This window comes from Phascolarctos cinereus, unplaced genomic scaffold, assembly GCF_003287225.1.
Source record: "Phascolarctos cinereus isolate Bilbo 61053 unplaced genomic scaffold, phaCin_HiC Scaffold_726;HRSCAF=1367, whole genome shotgun sequence".
Classification (NCBI taxonomy): Eukaryota; Metazoa; Chordata; class Mammalia; order Diprotodontia; family Phascolarctidae; genus Phascolarctos; species Phascolarctos cinereus.
The window spans coordinates 409,556,004-409,574,536 of NW_027556098.1; the positions used below are offsets into that span (position 1 = coordinate 409,556,004).

Below are 18,533 nucleotides of genomic sequence, written 5' to 3' on the forward strand. Positions count from 1 at the left end.
GCCTCAGTTGTAGCTCTGGGGGATGCATCATCCCCTGATAATTGGCAGCTTCTAATTCAAATTCAAAAAGAATACAAGATTGTTGTGCAGATGGATGTAAACATTAGGCACATATAACAATGGAACAATGTAATCGATGGAGGAACAGATGAACAAGGATTTATCCAGTTTACATTTACTATGTGCTGGGCATGGAACTCTCCTCCCTTTCCCATCTTAGCCCCTCACCTCTGCATTGTCCTCCTCTCTTGAATCTCCAACACCCTTATCATATCCCTGATTGAGCCCTGCCAAGCCGCGGTCTTGAATCACTCCCACGATTCCCTGCCTTCAACTCCTACACTCTGAGGATTCTCTCCAATTTATCTTGTATGAATCTTTTGTTTGTACAGTTATCCTCCATTACCCTTTGAGTTCTTGAGAGAACAGACTATTTTTTGCCTTTCTTTGAATCCCCAGCACTTAGCACCACAGTGCCTGGCATACAGTAAGTGCATATATAAATGCTTGTTGTCCGATGACTGGTCCTTCTTTCACATGACCGCTCTTCAAATACTTGAAGCTGTCTTCTAGTGTCATTCACAGTGTCCCCTGAAAGTCTTTCCTTCCCAGTTTCTCCGAGTTCATATGGCATAATCTCCCTCTTTTGGAAATACTTGGGAATATCATTTCCCTTCTTCTGGACATTGCAGTTCACCCAATGTGGCCTAAGACTGAACTAACTCATTTGATTTGCCTTATCAAGTTGTTGACATATTGAGCTTGTGTGCCATTAAGACACCTCCCACCCACCCACCCTAAGTCCTATATTATAGGAAGCTGCTGTCCAGCCACATCTCCCTCATACTGGTACTTGTGAAATTGTTGGGGGGTTTTTAACCCAAGTACAAAACTTTACATTAGTCCTTATAGAAATTCACTTTATTAGATTTGGTCCACGATTCAGCTCCTTTACATGAATGTCCATGTCCCATGTCTGAGTTTTTCCTCCTGTGTCTAAGTGTAGGTTCTGGATATCTGTTGTGCCCCTAAGCAGACATTTATAACATATGTGCATGTGTGTGTGTGAGTGTCTTTATTAGTGAATCCAACTGCTTGTGTGTGTTATTATTCATTGGGTTTGGTGTTGTGAGACTAAGCTGTGACTTTATCATGACTCCAATGGAATCCATATCATGTATCTGAATTTTAACTTGATGGGGATATGGCATTTCTGTTGCATGGCCACTTTGTTAATGTGGCATTTTCACTGACATATCTCTTTTTGGGGGGGACATAATTGTAGGGTCAAGTGCCCCCCATTTGTGTGATGTGAGAGAGGGCCAGGATTAGGATTTAAAGACTCGTGTCATGGAACTGCTGGGTTCAAATCTCACCTCTGTCCCTTCCAACCTGTGTGACAAATAAGTCTCTTAAAGTCTCTGAGCCTCAGTTTCCCTATCTCTAAAACAAGGGGAACAGTGTCTCTTAGCGACAGCTCTAAAAACGACGCATCGCTACATCCTCTCAGGTGCTGACTCTGAGGTCCTGCCTGCTGATCTCAGACAGGACAGTTGTTTGATCGCTTCCCTCTGTGGGTCCATTCTGTACCATGGTCGTGGTACAGTGTGGCGTGGTGTTGTGCATTGGTTACGGTTCCACAGGCCAGAGTTGCATTATGTGGACTAGCTGTGCGCGGAGGGGGGGGTGGTAACATCTACTAGCGCTGTGCTTCCACATTACAGTGAGATCACTCTCCTACACAACAAGGTTGTAGTTTTCTGTGGCATGATCGAAGACTTGCATGACATAGTTGTAACTTAGTGTGACTTTGTTGTGGCGTTGTGGCACAGTTGCTGTGCATCATGGTTGTGCTGTTGTGTGGTATTACACAGTGTTGTGTGTCACGATCGAGTCTTGGGGCTAGATGGGAAAGTTGTGATGTACGAGATGGCTGTCGCATTATGTCACAGCTCTGATTTTGGATGACTAGGTTATAAAGCCTGGCTGTGATTTCTGAGGTAGAGTTGTGTTATTATGCGACAAGGCTGTTCATGTGGCACAGTGGAGGTGTTAGCAGTGGCTGTGGTACCGTGGGGCACACTTATGGCACTGAGCTATGGTTTGGGTGTTGTGTGCCACTTGCGGTAGTATGTGGCAAGGTTATTTGGGTGGCAGAGTTGTGGTGCTGTTGCATGTCACGGTGGTGTGTGTCACAGCTGTGTCATATGGCATGTATGTCATGCTGTACATCACAGTTGTCTTAGTGTTATGTACCACGGTGGGATTGTGTAATAGTTATGTTGTAGAACATCATTACTGTCATGTCATATGGTGGTATTACAGTTGTGTTGTGTCATCGTTGTGATGGTGTTGGGTTCACAGTTGTGTTGTGTGTCATAGTTCTAGCGTTGCACTTCACAATTGTGATGCTGTTTCTGTGGCACGGTGGTGGTGTTGTGTGTCCTGGTTGGGATGATGTTGGGTTCCCAGTTGTATGGAGTATCCCAATTGTGATGATGCTGGGTTGGGATGGTGCTAGGTTCCCAGTTATGCTGTGTTGCGTTGTGTTGTGTCACGGCTGTGATGGTGCTGGGTCCCCAGTTGTGTTGTGTTATATGTCATGGCTGTGATGGTGCTGGGTCCCCAGTTGTGTTGTGTTGCGTTGTGTTCTGTCACGGCTGTGATGTTCTTGTGTGTCACCGGCAGGCGCCGTATCACCAGCGGCGGGTCGGCACCGCTGTGGTGTGTCCCACCGAAGCCCCGGCGCCGGGCCACTTCCTGGGGGGGGGGTCTCAGCACGGGGGCGCCCCCCGCCCACCCCTCCGCTGACGTCACTTCCTCCCGGAAGACTCTATGGTGGCGGGGCGCGTCATCGCTGCGTCAGGCTTCGCCACCATAGAGACGTCGTCGAGGGGAGTGGAGCTGGCTCGGAAACCGCAATCGGGCGCGGATCTCGGCCGCTGTGGGGAGGCGGGGAAAGGCGGCCGGCGGAGCGAACCACTGAGGGGGAGCTTCGTGTGCACCTGCTCCGCCGTCCCGGGCTTCGCCTCCCGGCCCAGGCCTCCCCGCGGCTCCTCGTCGGCAGACTCGCTCGCCCATGGACGCCAACGAGTATTTCTCAGGTAAAGCCCGCAGTTTTCGCCGCGGTCTGCGCCGCGGCCCAGGATTCCTCCCCCCGCCGCCGGCCCGCGCCCGTCATCTGGGATTTAACCAATCCGATCCGCGCTTATTAGCATGCCCCGGCAGTCGAACGCCTCAGGATAAATCGGTCGCGCCGATTGGTCCATAGATTAGTGGGAGAGGGTTGGGGGTTTGGGGGTTTCTTGGTTTTTTGGTTTTAATTGTTGCCGGTGGTGATGGGGTTTTTGGGGGGTTTTTTTGGCGGTGCTAGGAAGGTGCAGGCCTCTTAATCAATCAACCTCCTTCCGGGTCCTCAGTGGCTGAAAAGCGCTGTAGGGGGCGGGGCTGCAGGCTCCGCCTCGTCCATTGGCCGAAATGGCTTCCCCGGCTAAGCCATTCCCTCCGAGGGGCGGGCGACTCAGCCAATTGAGGGGCGCGTCACTGAAGCCAAGTTGAAAGTTCGAGGGGCAGCTTTGTGGGCGGGGAGCCGGTAGGCGTTTCGCGAGGCAGGCGCGGATTGGTCGGTAGCGCGGCGCCCCGTTCTCATTGACTGCGGGCGGGCGGGCTTCGGCCAATCGGAGCTCGGCCTAACGCCCTTTCCCCCTTCCACGCCCTAAAGGGAAAGGGGCCTGAGAAGGGCGGTGTCGGAAACGGGGGGCGGTACTGAGCGATGTCTGCGGCTCCCATTGGTCGCTGTCTGCCCTCCGCGCGCCGGCCGCCTGGGCCGCGGGCCAATCAGGACGCGCGCCGGGGCGCGCGAGGCGGTGGGGGGGAGGTGGTGGCGGCCATTTTGAGCCGCTACTGCCGTCGCTAGTGCCGTCGTTGCCGCCACCGCCGTCGAGGCAGTCCTTGGGGGCCGAGGCCGAGGGGCCGGGCCGGGGCCGGGGCCGGTGTCGGGCCAGGCGCAGCGGAGGAGGAGCAGGGTGCAGAGCGGAGCCGAAGCGCCGGACCATGGACGTGAAGCGGCTGAAGGTGAACGAGTTGCGGGAGGAGCTGCAGCGGCGCGGACTCGACACGCGCGGCCTCAAGGCGGACCTGGCCGAGCGGCTGCAGGCGGCGCTGGACGAGGCCGCCGCCGCCGAGGCCGAGGCCGCCGCGCCGGAGCCTGAGCCCGAGCCCGAGCTGGAGACCCAGCCCGAGCCGCCGCCGGGACACCCGTCGGGGCCGCCGCGGGACGGCCAGGAGGGGTCCCGGGCCGAGCAGCCGCCTCCGCCCGTCGCGGAGGCCGCGGGCCCCGACGGCCCTTGTGAGCCCCTGCGAGCTGCGGAAGGAGGGCCCGGGCCGGAGCCCGCGGGCCAGGAAGGCAAGGAAGGAGCGGGCGGGCGGAGGGAGACGAAGCTGGGCCGGGCAGGGGGCCCAGGACCCCGGGGGAGACCGAAGGGACCGTGCGGGCGCCGGGGCCGAGCGCCAGGAAGCCTCGGAGGCGGCCCGCCCCGACCGCGGGGCCCCGCTCGGCCCCCAGTGCCGGGGCTTCCCCGGGCCGTTCGGCCCTCGGGGCCCGTCGGGGCCACCCGGTTCTGGAGGCCGGGGGGACGTGGAGCGGTGCCTGTGAAAAGTCCGATCCCGCACTCCACTTCTCTCGGCGCGGCGCTGCTGGGTCTCCCTTTGCCAGGACTCTTCTGGCTTTGCGTTTGGCTCTTGCTTTGCGAGGTTGTCGGCCTTGATGTTGGTTCAGCTTTTACCCAAAAGCTTCTGGTTTCCAAACTCAAACTTTTTTAGGACGTTTTGGGTAGCTCAGTTTTCAAAGCTGTGAGTTTATTGATGTGGTGTCTTTGACGTACTCCACTGCCATGTAATTGGTCGTATGGTTTTTCATTTCATGTTGGAAAGATTTTGCAGGTAGTGTGTCCGTTGTTGAGTGAGTCTATTTAGGGGTGATGAGACTAACACAGCTGCACTAGAGAAATCATCGCTTCCTGCTTCTCTTGTTGGGAAATTGCTGCAATACTTTTGTTGTGGTGTCTAGTTAGGCTCCTCTAATTCTGGATTGTCAGGGCCCGAAGGAACTTTCAGAGTCCAACTCTTCTTTGTACGGGTAATGACAGACCCAAAGAGGGGGATTTGCCCAAGTTCACACAAAAAATGAGTGACAGAGCTGCGACTGGCACCCCCTCATAAATACTGTGGTGGCGTTGCTTTTATTTTTGTTGAGATGCTTTCATTTTTCTCTTAATTTTGTCCATGGATAACTTGGTGGGGCTAGGTCATTTGGCAGCAAAATCTATTTGTTCCGTGGTCTCTGGAACCTGTCCCCCTAACCCTCCCACCACCACCCCTTCTGTTTTAGATGTCACTGGCAACACTGCAGAACAGAATCAATTTTATGAAACCACAAATGTTCATCAGGAGAAAAAAACTGGATATGAGAGTAAACCTCCAGAGCTGGAGCTGGAACAGCAGCTGACTTCCTACCCAGGTGAGAAGTTGGGCATTTTGTCTCCATCTGCTGGAAGGACAGTGTGAATACTTATATGTAATGTTTATTGTTTTCTAGTCATTGGATAGTTAGTATAGAGGGCCACAGTGCTAGTTTTCGCTTTATGGTTTGGCATCTGGGTGCCGTGTTTTAGGAACAACTTTGACAGGCTGAAGAATGTCCAAAAGAGGTCAGCCAGAATAGGGAGATGACTGAGGAGACCGGGCTGTTTGCAGACCAGTTCAAGGGACTGTCTGGAGAAGAACTCTAGGGGAGCTTCAGCTTGCCATCTCTGAGGATTTCAGAGACCCTCAAGCAGAGCACAAGTTAGACTCGTCCAACTTAGGCTGAACTAGTTGCTGTGGGTAGAAAGTCACAGTGAACTGTCTTGGGAAATTGTGTAGCCCTTCGGATGATGCCAAGTTGTTTCCCCTCTACCAAAACGTATCATCTCAACACCACTTCTCTAGGCAATTCTCCAGGGCTGGGAGTGAGGGGACCAGAACCATCTCAACAGAATCCGGATGACCAGTGCTAGGCATAGGGGGGAAGGCTGTCAAGAATATTTTAAAAAGAAGGCCTCCCCAGCTTCTCGTCTGTGGTTTGGTTATCAGCAGACTATAAGTGACTTACGGACACACACACTGTTCTCTCCTGTAACAATTAGGAGGCACTCGGTAAGGAGACCTCAAGCGAACCAGCCTGTCCCTCAAAGGCTGCCTTGCCTGCCTTTGTGGGAAACAGTGCCAGACAGCTTGGGCCTGAGCTGCAGTGTCCAGTAGGGGTCAGAAAGGCTCAAATGACAGATCGTACCACAAGCATCTATGAAGCCCTGTTGTGCTGTGCACTGGGGAAAGGGGGAACCATCCCTGCTCCCGAGGACTCTGGATTCTAATGAGGCAAACAGCAAGGCCATGTAGCAACACAGACAACGTAAATACACAGGGAGCAAATAGAGATATATGCGAGGTAGTTTGAGAGGAGGTGCCTAGCAATTATGCCTATGAGGACGGTGGTAATTCAGCTGCATCTTAAAGGAGGTCACTAGGGGGCGCCATAGTGAGCAGAGCACCAGGCCTGGAGTCATCGGTAAGACCTGAGTTCAAATGTGGCCTCAGTCACTCACTAGTTGTGTGACCCTGGGCAAGTCACTTCACTCTATTTGCCTTAATTCACTGAAGAAAGAAATGTTAGGGGCAGCGAGGCTAGGTGGCGCAGTGGATAGAGCACCAGCCCTGGATTCAGGAGGACCTGAGTTCAAGTGTGGCCCTCTTACACATAACACTAGCAGCGTGACCCCGGGCAAGCCACTTAACCCCATTGCCTAGCCAAAAAAAGGAAAAAAAAGGAAATGGTAAACCGCACCAGGATCTTTGCTAAGAAAACCCCATACAGGGTCACAAAGAGTCAGAAACAAGTGAACGACACAAAGGAAGAGAGGCGCTGTGATTGGATGAGTGTGGGCATTCCTTAAGTTCTCTCCAAAGAACCTGTCTCATGCTGGGTACCTTCTCATGGCGAGTCTAATATGTTAAGAAATCAGGGATTATTGGAGCTGGAAGGTCCCTTAGAGATCATCAGGGCCAGCCTTTTCCTCTTACAGCAGAGAAAAGTCAAGCAACTCACTCCCAGCCCCAGAAATAAGAAGTAGCAGAGGAAGGGTAGCAGCCCAGGTACGAGGTCTCTTGGTGATTCATTGATCATCGTGGGTATACCCATGCAACAGTCCAGGGCTCTGTCTGCTTTCTGTCAATTAACATGTGACTGCTCTGGGCCTCCCTTTCCGGTCATGTGTGTCCTTGAAAGTATCTTGGGCCACTTAGCACACCCAGGTCCTATGTAGTAGTAAATATACTGAAGTCTGATCCTACCAGTGTGTGCCTGACTATTGCCCTTTGGGCTACCAGCAGTTTTGATTCCTCTGAGATGGTTCTATTGTATAATCCTCAGCCCTGGGGTGTTACCAAGAGAATTGATATTAAGGAGATTTAAGGCTCTGGTAACAGTGAACAGCTTGGAATCCTTCAAAAGGCAACACATTTCCTAAATGTTGAACCAACCTACTGTCTTCTCTTCAGTTCTGGACTGGGCTTATCATCCATCTGCAGCACCTTTCTAGTTTGCGGTTTGTTTTGATTAAAGGGAGAGCCCCAGGGTGGGGCTGCCAACAAAGTCTTCTATGCCAGAAGTGTCAGACTTGAGGCCTATAACACTCCTGAGTGTGGCCCAAACCACATTAAAATGTAATTGGGAAATATTTAAAAGATGAATTAAAAATACATATAAAAACAGGGCAACTAGGTGGCTCAGTGGCCTGGAGTCAGGAAGATTCATCTTCCTGAGTTCCAATCTGGCCTCAGGCACCCACTAGCTGTGTGACCCTGGGCAAATCACTTAACCCTATTTGCCTCTGTTTCCTCATCTGTAAAATGATCTGGAGAAGTAAATGGAAGAATCACCGTTTTGGCCAAGGAAACACCAAAATGGGGTCATAACTGAACAACTGTCAAAGAGATATAACATTAAATGTGTTTTCTTAAGTTGGTATATGGCTCATGGGTCCCTAGTGGCACCTTGCTCTAGTCAGCTTGGTCTTAGACTACTAACACATTTGTACTTTTGTTTCTTCCATGTTTTAAGTCTTGTGTGACATATTTAGTTTCCTCTGCTGTAGAAAGGTTATTTTTCCTGCTGATTTGGAAGGGGAACAGAGTGACAAAGAAATGAGGTTGGGGTGTCACGTGGACCTCTTTGAAGCAGTTCCTGCCCCCCAAAATGTTTCTCGAACCACTGAGACAGATTCTTTGTTAGAGCCCAAGGGAGAATGGAAAGCCCGGCTTCCTAAAAGAAGCAGGCGTAAGTCTGGCTGCCTAGCAGATCATTCTGACTCTTTCCTTCTTTGAGGGCTATTCCTCCCACTGAAAATAATGTGGCTTCTGCAGGGATCCTTAACCTGGTTTTTCTTTGGCAGTCTGGTAAAGCTCCTTCTCAGAATAATGTTTTTAAATGCATACATAAACTACATAGGATTACAAAGACAACTAGCTATGTTGAAATAGTTATCAAGCATTTTGTTGTTGTTTTTGTTTTTAAGAACAAGTTGATGGATCCCAAGTTAAGAATACCTGGTCTCAGGAAATGATGGCTAAAGTTTTTGTCTGTCTTGACCCTCAATGTTTGTCTCCACAGTTGAAGTAAAGCCTGGGATAAAGAAGGAAGACTCCTTTGCCTGTTTCCCCCCTTGTAATCCGTCACAGCCTCCCCTATCAAATAGACATCATTACCAGAGTCGGAAAAGGGCTTTTGAAGACAGCCGGGGACGTGGTTACTATGAACACCGAGAGGATAAAAGGTAGGCTGATGTATGAGAAAGAAACTGGTCCCTTAGAGTGCCCCACAGTCCCGAAGGCTCCATCTGAAGTCCCCTTGTGCCCAGTGCTGCGGCGGGAAGCATTGCAGATAGAAGCACAAGCATGCCCAGGGATGTGAGGCAGAGCCCTCTGGTAAATAAGGCACAATTCAGTCCTGGAGTCAGGGGTCCCCGACATGGGCAAGTGCCATCAGAATTTTATGCCCCGGCTTCTTTCCCTCCATTAGTTCAGGTAAGTCTGACCAAAGCTTTACTTTGCTCATGTCACCCCCTGCCCCAGAACCGTAACTGACTCCCCATTACCTATGGGCTAAAACCCAGCTGGGTGAGTGATAATCTTACCACAGCACCTTACAGGTGGGGATGCAGTCAGTAGGGAATCAGTGACCTCGCTGTCCCCTAAATATGCCTTGGACATTTCAACTTCTGTGCTTTTTACTTCCCCATGGGCACTGCCCCATTTTGGGCCTAGATCAAGTCTAACCTCTTCCCTCAGCTGGAAATGTCCAAGCTCCACCTTCATCTTCACTTGGAAGTCCGGGCTGTCCCCTTGGTGGTGTCATTTGTTGTCCGTTTTTCCACGTGTCTTTATAAACTAGAAACTAGATGGTCGCTCAGGGCAGAAATGGGCGAATGGGCAGCTCCTGTAGGCACCACCCCAAATCTCTCAGGGCTGAATTGTAGTGCTTGGCACAGTAGAGGGGGTGTAGAAGCATTGACTGGGAGGAGGAAAAGGTCACTCCAAGGTTACCCAGAGGAAGCAAGGACTTGAATTAAGTAGGGTTGGCATTGGAGACACTAAAGGAGGCATAAGACCCAGGGTGCAAGCAGAAGCCTGTAGGAGGAAAGGCTGGCAGCCATTGCATCTACCATGCTCAGCCATCCATGCCGCTTGGCAGAGTCCAGGTCAGAGGTGGGGAAACCTCAAGGAGGCCTCAAGTCCTTAATAAAAAGATTTGTTCTATAAAACTTGGGCTCAGTCAAAAGGCCACACCCAAGGACCTAGAGGGCCGCACCTGGCCTCAAGGCCAAAGGTTTCCCACCCCTGGTCCGGGTGTTTAGTCCCTGCTGTTCCTTCTCATATCCCTTGTGAAAGTGCAAAACTTTTGGGGGGTTTTGAGATTAAGAGAACCCTTAGTTCACAAGTTAGGACACTTTAAAAACTGAGAACTAAGTCATTTGGAATCCTGATTATTGCTGCTCACTTGTGCATCCTTTGGAAAAGCCCTCTGCAGCCAGATCTCTGATGCTTGAGAATGGGTCCTCTGTTGGCGAAGAGCCCCGCCCTTGGCTTCTCTTCTTTCTCTGTTTGTACTGGCCACCTTTCCAACCAGGCCATTTACTCATTAACACTTCTGGCAGAGGGTAGGCAGAATCCAGGCCAAGGGTCCTGCTTCATTGGGGGAGGACATGAAAGCAGGTAGTGTAGGGGGAGACAGTGGGGATTGGACTGTGGTCTGCCAGTGTCATCCGTGAGCTAGCCATTCTCTTTGACGGTCTCTCTCTGTCACAGGGGTCGATCGCCTCAGCCACCCGCTGAAGAGGATGAGGAAGAGTTTGACGACACCCTCGTCGCCATCGACACATGTGAGCTTTAAGGAATAGCATTTCCTTCACCCTCAGTGGGGTCCCCGCCACACCCTGTACCGCCCGGTCTGACTGCTCCCTGTCCTCTTAGGCTATCCTCACCTTTGGTTTTCCAAAGAAAGATTCCTTCCCTTACGTGGGGGTCCTCATGTCTCAAGCTTGTGGCCACATCTGGGGCAGGCTAAGCTGGACCTCGTTGAGTGGGTGTGATTTCTGTAAGGGGGGTGGCAAAGAAAAGAAATGTTGGTAGTGGGATTCTGCAGGGCGTGTTTGGAGGTTAGTCTGGTGGGGGTGAGGGGGCTTGGCATGATTGGTGGGAGTCTGACTTGGTCCTGGCTTTGCTCACGACAGACCCTTGATGTCTGTTTGACTGACTTGGTGTCTCCCAGCCGGCTGCTAGGCTGGGCCCTTGTAACCATCAGGGAAAGAATTTGAGCCCTGGTTGGCAGGCCAGATGGAGGACTTTACTCTAGCCGGTGGTGTTTCTCCTGAAATCCCCGCCACCAGAGCGCTCAGAGGTGCCTCGCTGTTGGCCTGTCTGCTCCTTGTCTAGTATTCTTGATGGTCAGTCTTAACTCAATAGAGAAAGGCATTTTAAAAATCCATGTGATAACAGACCTTTGTGGAATGACTCCTGTGCACACTGCTATTATGCTACAGGAGGGGTGCTCCCAAGACAAGGTAGACAAGCACCTTAGAATCTTCTTGAGCAGGCAGGACGCACCAGAGTGCCATGAGCACAGGGCCTCCCCAGCTGTTGCTTCAGTGGGGAAAGTAGTCCAGGCCTGCGGCACAACCGGTGCAAACACGGGGAGGAGGAAGGTGGAGTGACTTGTGTGAAGAAGAGCAAGGAGGCCACTGTGGCTGCATCAGAAAGGGGAAGAAAGTCTGGAAGGACCAGGTTGTGAAGGGCTTGAAAAGCCAAGCAGCGGGATAAGGAGGTACCACAGTGATTGGGGAGGGATGTCATGAGAGCTTTGATTTGGGGAAGCCTCTTGGAGTTGATGGAGAATGGAGTCAAGGGAGACCACCCACAAGAGTGTTTCACCATGTAGACGTGAGGTGATGAGCTTCCCCAGGGTGGGAGTCAGGGAAGGAAGTTAAACAAGTATGATGGTGAGGAGTTGGAAGCTGGGGGTGCCGTGGACGGGCCAGGAGAAGAGGGGGGCAGCCGCAGGGGAGAGATGATGGAATCTCTTTTGGAAGCTGTTAAGCTTGAGGTGTCCAAAAGGCAGAGGCTGATGGGAGACAAGGTCAGGAGAGCTGGCTTTAAAGATCTTGGATTCGTCTGCTTAGAGATGAGACCTTCACAGATGAATGGGACTGCATATCATTGTTATACATAAGAGGGTTTCATTTCCACATTCCTTATGTTGGGTCACCTATTCCTTTTTCCAGATAACTGCGATCTTCACTTCAAAGTAGCCCGGGACCGAAGTAGTGGCTACCCACTCACCATTGAGGGATTTGCATATCTGTGGTCTGGTGCCAGAGCCAGTTATGGGGTCAGGAGGGGCCGTGTGTGCTTTGAGATGAAGGTAAACCTTGGCAGTAGCCGCCACAGTGCCTGACTGGTAGGAAGGGGAGGAGGTGGGTCAGTGTGGCCCAGCCACTCAGCCCGATGACACTAGGTTAGGCATTCGAGTTTCTGACCTCTGGATAGATGACAGGAGGTGGCCAAGGGGGTTCTCTTTTCTCCCATTAGGACTCCATTACATGAGACATGCAGCCTCCTGGGAGGGCATCTTTTTGTTGAACAGAGATGTTTGTTGTAGAATTTGCTCTGTGTGTTGACGGTGTTGGTTTGGACATTTCTTTGCAGTGAAATTGGGAAATAAGAATGGCCACTTGGGGGAAACGTGCTGTGTAGAACGTTAGAGCTGGAAGGAAAGGAGTCAGAATAGAGCAGAGCCCAAGAATGGAGATCAGTCCTTCAGTCTGGGCGACTCCCACTGTTTGCTACTTGTATGATCTTTGGCAAGTCACTTAATCTTACCAGACCTCGGTTTCCTCACAGATCTAAACCCCATGATCTCTGTGACCCCCGAGAGGTGACCATCCGACCTCCAGTGAGAATGGTGAATATGTCATTGTGGAGGTTTCTACTTCCTTTGCCTCCTGAGATTCTCCACTCACTGGTCCTCCTTCTGCCCTCTCAGACCATGTGCCTGGTCCTTTCCTTACAGAGAAGGGAGACGGGTACAATGAAAGACTGTCCTCCCATCCCATTACTCTGAGTCTGGAGTCACCATGCCTCATGGTTTGGAAGGTAGCTTTGACCTCAGTGGAAGGAGAATGAAGCTTTTCTGTGTGTGAGATCTTTCTACTGCTGTTTGAGACTCCATTTCACCAAAGCTAGTCTTGGAACGTGGACCTGCCAAGGGTCCCAGTGTCCCTGTATGGCGTGGGGCCCCCTCACCCCTATGATGCACTGCCCGTTGAGGAGGTGGAGGTCAGAAGGAGCGGTGCATTCTCAAGTGCCAGGACAAGGACGTGACAGCTTGAGTAATTGCTGCTTAACTTGGACGTTGGGGGGGGGGGGTTGTTAGTATGTTTTAGCCAAATACTTATGTAGCCTTTCTGTGTCATGTGTATTTCTTGAGACCCTGTTACTGTATTATTCTGTGGTGTTTGGCACCTAAGACAAAGGAAATCTTGATGGAGTAGAGTGTTGGAACGAGTGCTGGCCATTCCCCAGGCTGGCCGTTTGGAGTGTTGTCTTTGGCTCTCAATCCCAAGTTTTGGAAGGCTCTGTCCAACTGACAGACCAGGGGGTGCACAGGGGAGGGTGACCACGATGACCAGAGGCCTGGGGACCATGTTAGACAAGGATTAGTTGGAGCCTCTTGGCATCTGCAGCCTGAGGAAGGGAGTAGAGAACTGTTCCCAAGTATTTGCAGGGCCATCCCTTCAGTGGGAGAGGGATCAGATTCTTCTCTCTGAACCAGAGGGCAGAACCAGGAGCCATGGGGAAAAGTTGCCAAGAGGCAGAGGCAGGTGGTATTGGAGGGTCTCCTTGTCCCTGGAGGTCTTCACAGACGTTAGGGGAGCACTTGTTGGGGTTTCTTGTCAGACCCACTCTGGATTAAGTGGCCCTGTGAGATTCCTTCCTTCTCTTTAACATTTGGCAACTGGATGCTTTTCATCCGTTAGCATTTGACTCTTTCAAGAACTCTGTGATTTGGTGATTTTGTGATTAAGGCCATGGACCCAAAGCACATCAATCTTAAATCTTCTCACTTCATATCCAGTGTCCTTTTCCTAAAGAAACCTGCTTCTTGGACCCAGAGTAAAGATGGAGGTGATTCCTCCACAGCGTCTCCTCAGCCCCCCCGTCCCTTGCATGTGGAGCCCTGATGTTGTCACCAGTGGCCTCCTAATCCCTCTCCTTACCTCTGTCCTCATGACTCCCTCCTTAGAAGGAGCAAATCCTCCCCCTTGTACAGTATGTGCTGCCTGCATCTCTTAAGGTGTAGCAAGGGTGTTGTCCCTGTTTTATAAGTGAAGGAAACTGAGGCCCAGATGACAGGCACTTGCCCAAGCTTATATACGTGTTGAGTGACAGCTGGCTTTTTAGTAAGAGGTATCTTCAACTGACCATACTACAGTTGGTTTTCCTTGAGAGATGGAGTAGTCGCGTGAGTTGTAGTCTGTGGGTATTTTTTAACTCGGGCCCCCATGCTTTCTGCTTCCTCAGATCAATGAAGAAATCTCTGTAAAGCACCTCCCTTCTACAGAGCCTGATCCCCACGTTGTGCGAATTGGCTGGTCTTTGGATTCTTGCAGCACACAGCTAGGTAAGGATAAGGTCCTCTCCCCCCAAGGAAGCATCTTGAGTGGAGGGGCAAAAACCAGGTCACCTGCACAGCCAGGTTTGGCTGGGGTGGGGCTGGTGCCCCTCTGCCTCCAGGGTGCTGTTGGCGGGCACTGGTGAGGGTTGTGGGGTCCCAGAAACAGCGAGAGTCGTGGAAAGAAGTCTAGGATTGAGCCCAGGAGATCTGGATTCCCTTCCTCTCTGTCCTCATTTTTCAAGTACAATTTGTTACATGCTGCTATCTCCTCTCACACAGGGTTGTTTCAGAACATAACATTTGGTAAACTGTAGGTCCCTGGCCATGGTTATACTTTGGAGTGGGAGTAGATATCCCTTAGTAGCCTCACCCCATTGGCTAAATGGATAAAGGACATGAACAGGCAGTTTGTAGAGGGGGAAAATGCTCCAAATCACTAGTAATTGGAGCAATGCAAAGTAAAACAATTCTGAGGTACCACCTCACACCCGCCAGATTGGCTAAGGTGACCAAAAAAGAAATCAACCAATGCTGGTGAAGCTGCAGGGGCACATCAATGCCCTGTTGGTGGAATTATCAGCTGGTCTAGTCATTCTGGAAGCAGTTTGGAGCCATGTCCCAAAAACTAAGTTGCGCAGAGACCCTTTGGCCCAGCAGTGTTAATACTGAGTCTGTATCAGAGAAAGATCAGAGAAAAGAAACGCACCATATGTACAAAAGTATTTGTAGCAGCTCTTTTTGTGGTGGCAAAGAATTAGAAAGTGAAAGAAAGACCTTCAGTTGGGGAATGGCCAAACATGGTATGTATGAATTCGATGGAACATGGTCGTGCTGTACGAAGTGATGAAAGGGGCGGTTTCAGGGGAGCCTGTGAGCTGAGGGAAGGGAGCAGAACCAGGAGGACGATTTTCACAGTAACAGTGTCACCATACACGATCCCATCAGACTCATAATGAAACAGGCTGCCCACCTCTTGATAGAGTCGACCCACTGAGACATTGTTGGGACGTATCCAACGAGGAGATTTTTGGATGGCTATACGTGTTTGTTTTCCATGGCAGTGGTTGGGTGTAAGGAGAAAATTTGGTCCTGAAAATGAAATTTAACTCTAAAAAGATAAAAAGCTCTTCGCTAGCTGTACTGCTACCATTTAAAAACATATCTAAGGCTTGCTTTATCACTATTAATATCTCATTTTAATTTTTTCAATTAGCAAAAATCTGCCTTCTCTCACCTCCCCCTCCTCCCATTAGAAAAGAAAAACAAAACTCTTGTAACAGATGTGCACAGTTAATCAAAATTCAGTCCCACACTGACCATGTCCAAAAAATGTATGTCTCAGGAGGCCCCTGGGTCCGTCCCTCTCTGTCAGGAAGAGGCTAGCGTGTTCCATCCTATTTCTTAAGTCTTTCAGAGCTGTTTGTCGTCTCAGTGTTGTTGCTTGTGTTTAAATTGTTCTCCTGGTTCCGCTTACCTCGCTCTGCATCAGTTCATGCAGGTCTTTCCAGGTTCCTCTGACGCCGTCCCCTTCCTCACTTGTTAGAGCACATGCCCTACCTCAGTCAGCTGTTACCCAGCCGAGGGGCGTCCCCTCAGCTTCCAGGTCTTTGCCACTATGAAAAGAGCTGCTGTAAATACTCTGATACGTATGGGTCCTTTTCTTCTTTCTCTGCTGTCTCGGGGTCTGGGCCTGCTAGTGGCATCGCTGGTTCAGAGGGTGTGCACGGTTCAATAATCGAGGGACATCATTTCCCCAGCGTTTGTCGTTTCCCTTCTCTGTCATCTCGGCCGATCCGGTGGCTGCGAGGTGGGGCCTCAGAGTTCTTCCAGCTTGGATTTCTCTGATTCTTAGTGGCTTGGAGCATTTTGTTTTTCATGTGGTTGTTGACAGCTTAGATTTCTTCCTCCAAAAACTGCAGGTACCCTAAATGTCTCAGAAATGAGCCCTTTTCAACTTGGATAGATTTTTCTCCCTCATTCATCTGTTGTCTCATTTTAGCTGTTATTGGCTTTGTTTGTGTAAAATCTTTTAGTTTTATATAACCAAAACAGTACATTTTACTTTCTGTGATCCTTTCTGTTCCTTGTTTAGGCACAAACTCTTCTTCCTTCCCTTTTAATGCTAGTGGAAAACAAACAAAAATACTTATCTTGTGGAACATCCGTCTGCCTAGACTTAGGGGGTGCTGAGGCATGGGGGTCTTTACAGTCCCCTCTGACTGAAGCCAGACCCAGATTATCAGGGAACAGCAGTGAGCATTGTGCATTTGGTGTACTTGGGGTTCTATGAAGGGAAGGGGAAAGTGATCTCGGGACAGGTTTCAGTACGCATTCTCTCCCTCTTCCCCGGTACCTCACGCCACAGACCTGGAGTTCCGAGGACCTTTAAACATGAAAGTCACAAGGTCACCTAGTTCAGCCAACTCTTTTTTAAGTATACTGTATAAATAAATGCTATCTTCATAAAAACCCTGTGGAACAGATAGGGCAGATGAGGGCTTCCCGGGGTCTCAAAGCCACAGTCTCCTGATCCCCAGGATGAGGCTCTTGCCCTTAGATTCTCCAGACCAGCTTGAAGACCCACGGGGCAGGCACTGTGTCAAAGTGACCACCCGAGGTTTCACATCCTTTCTTTTTTAGGTGAAGAGGCATTTTCTTATGGTTACGGTGGCACTGGAAAAAAATCTACCAACAGCCGATTTGAAAACTATGGGGACACATTTGCTGAAAATGATGTCATTGGCTGTTTTGCGGTGAGTATGAGTAGACATCCCATATCTGGGTGGGGTCATGCTGATAAAATGGAGCGCTCCACATCTGGGAACTGTGCGCATTTCTTTTGAGAGAGATAGCTACAAGATGCCCTGGGTGCCAGGGATGTCGTGAGAAACCAGCTCCTTCCCCCAAGTGATTTCATTCTACTGGGTAGATGCCCAGTGTAAAGTTTGCAGGGGCTGGTAATGGGCAGAACAAGGAGGGCCTCAAATAGGAAGGGGCATATGTGAGCTAAGCCTTTCAGGAGCTTAGGATCGTGCTCTGTAGAAGTAAGATAGGGTGATGCATGCCAGGCATGGGGCACAGCTCGAGCAAAGGCCTGGCACCAACAGGTGAGAGGTCCTGTGCAGGAAACAACATGTAAACCACTTGGATGGGGTGCCAGGTGTATGAGGGAAAGCGGTATCTTGGGTTTGAGTGCATGACTAGTGGAGAGAGAAGGGAAAGAGGGGCCTGGCTGGCTCTCAGATATTGGTGAACAGAGCCCTCAGTAGCTCAAAGGGGGATTTGGGGTGGCAGAGCTGAGCAGGACTGAGTTGAAAAGAGACTCCTGGCACCAAGGCTACGGGCACCTGCCTGGCCTCTCCTTAGAGCTGGTGTTCCTAGGAAGAAGCTGCGGCTCCTCGGTGGGGGCTGGTTTACTATTTGCTGATGAGTCCTTCCTAATGGTGCTCTGCCCTTGCCTGCATTGAAGCAACCAGGTTAGAAGCTTGTTGCTGCTGGCTTCCTTCCAATCCTGGAGAGCACTCCCCTCTTCAGCCTGCTGCCTGACGGTCTACAGGCACATTTGCAAGTGCCCTGAGGTACCCCTGGCCTCAGACTCTGTTGCTGGTGGGCAATTCCCCTAATGGTCCATCAGAGCCCAGCAGTCGGTGCAGGGGAGGCCTCTTCATTTGTGTCATCAGTCCTGGTTGAGGGCCTCTCTGCTGCTGGTTTGCCTAGAATGTGGAGAGACCCCCGGGGCTGCCGCAGAGCGATGGTTGTCCTGGTGGCCCACAGGTGCTCACCTGGCTTGTGTTCCTGTGTCCTCTCTTTGCTAGCAGCTCAGCACTTGTTTTCTCATCTCCTCTCTCCTCCTTTTCCAGGACTTTGAATGTGGGCACGAAATAGAGCTTTCTTTCACCAAGAATGGAAAGTGGCTGGGCATAGCCTACCGCATCCAGAAAGATGCCCTGGGGGGCCAGGCACTCTACCCCCACGTCCTCGTGAAGAACTGTGCCGTGGAGTTCAACTTTGGCCAGAGGAGAGAGCCCTACTGCTCCATCATCCCGGGGTTCACGTTCATTCAGCACGTGCCTGTGGGGGAACGTATTCGGGGTACTGTGGGACCAAAGAGCAAAGCAGACTGCGAGGTACGGGCCGCCAGGGGCCGGTGCCACTGGCAAGGAGAAGTCAGGGAGGTGGCATCCAGTTTAGAGCTGAAAGAGACCTTGGAGATCACGAGAGCCAAGCTGACTGGGTCCCAAAGAGGGTGTGGTTTATCATTAGGGCA

The 18,533-nt window shown here is 51.0% G+C and overlaps 1 protein-coding gene across 3 annotated transcripts in view; it reads left to right on the forward strand.

Moving 5' to 3' along the window:
* The first annotated feature begins 2,845 nt into the window (after nucleotides 1–2,845).
* HNRNPUL1 (heterogeneous nuclear ribonucleoprotein U like 1) overlaps nucleotides 2,846–18,533 on the forward strand; it is a 30,792-nt gene continuing 15,104 nt past the window's right edge. For 2 of the 3 annotated variants that reach the window (XM_078145824.1, XM_020978424.2), the window contains exons 1-8: nucleotides 3,876–4,405; nucleotides 5,390–5,518; nucleotides 8,708–8,870; nucleotides 10,402–10,475; nucleotides 11,874–12,013; nucleotides 14,173–14,272; nucleotides 16,907–17,019; nucleotides 18,127–18,393. In XM_078145824.1, the coding sequence (XP_078001950.1) occupies nucleotides 4,054–4,405; nucleotides 5,390–5,518; nucleotides 8,708–8,870; nucleotides 10,402–10,475; nucleotides 11,874–12,013; nucleotides 14,173–14,272; nucleotides 16,907–17,019; nucleotides 18,127–18,393 (1,338 nt within the window). In that variant the 5' untranslated portion in view covers nucleotides 3,876–4,053. Of the gene's footprint in view, nucleotides 3,105–3,875; nucleotides 4,406–5,389; nucleotides 5,519–8,707; nucleotides 8,871–10,401; nucleotides 10,476–11,873; nucleotides 12,014–14,172; nucleotides 14,273–16,906; nucleotides 17,020–18,126; nucleotides 18,394–18,533 lie in introns of those variants that run through there. The other variant, XM_020978426.2, reaches the window with a different exon arrangement.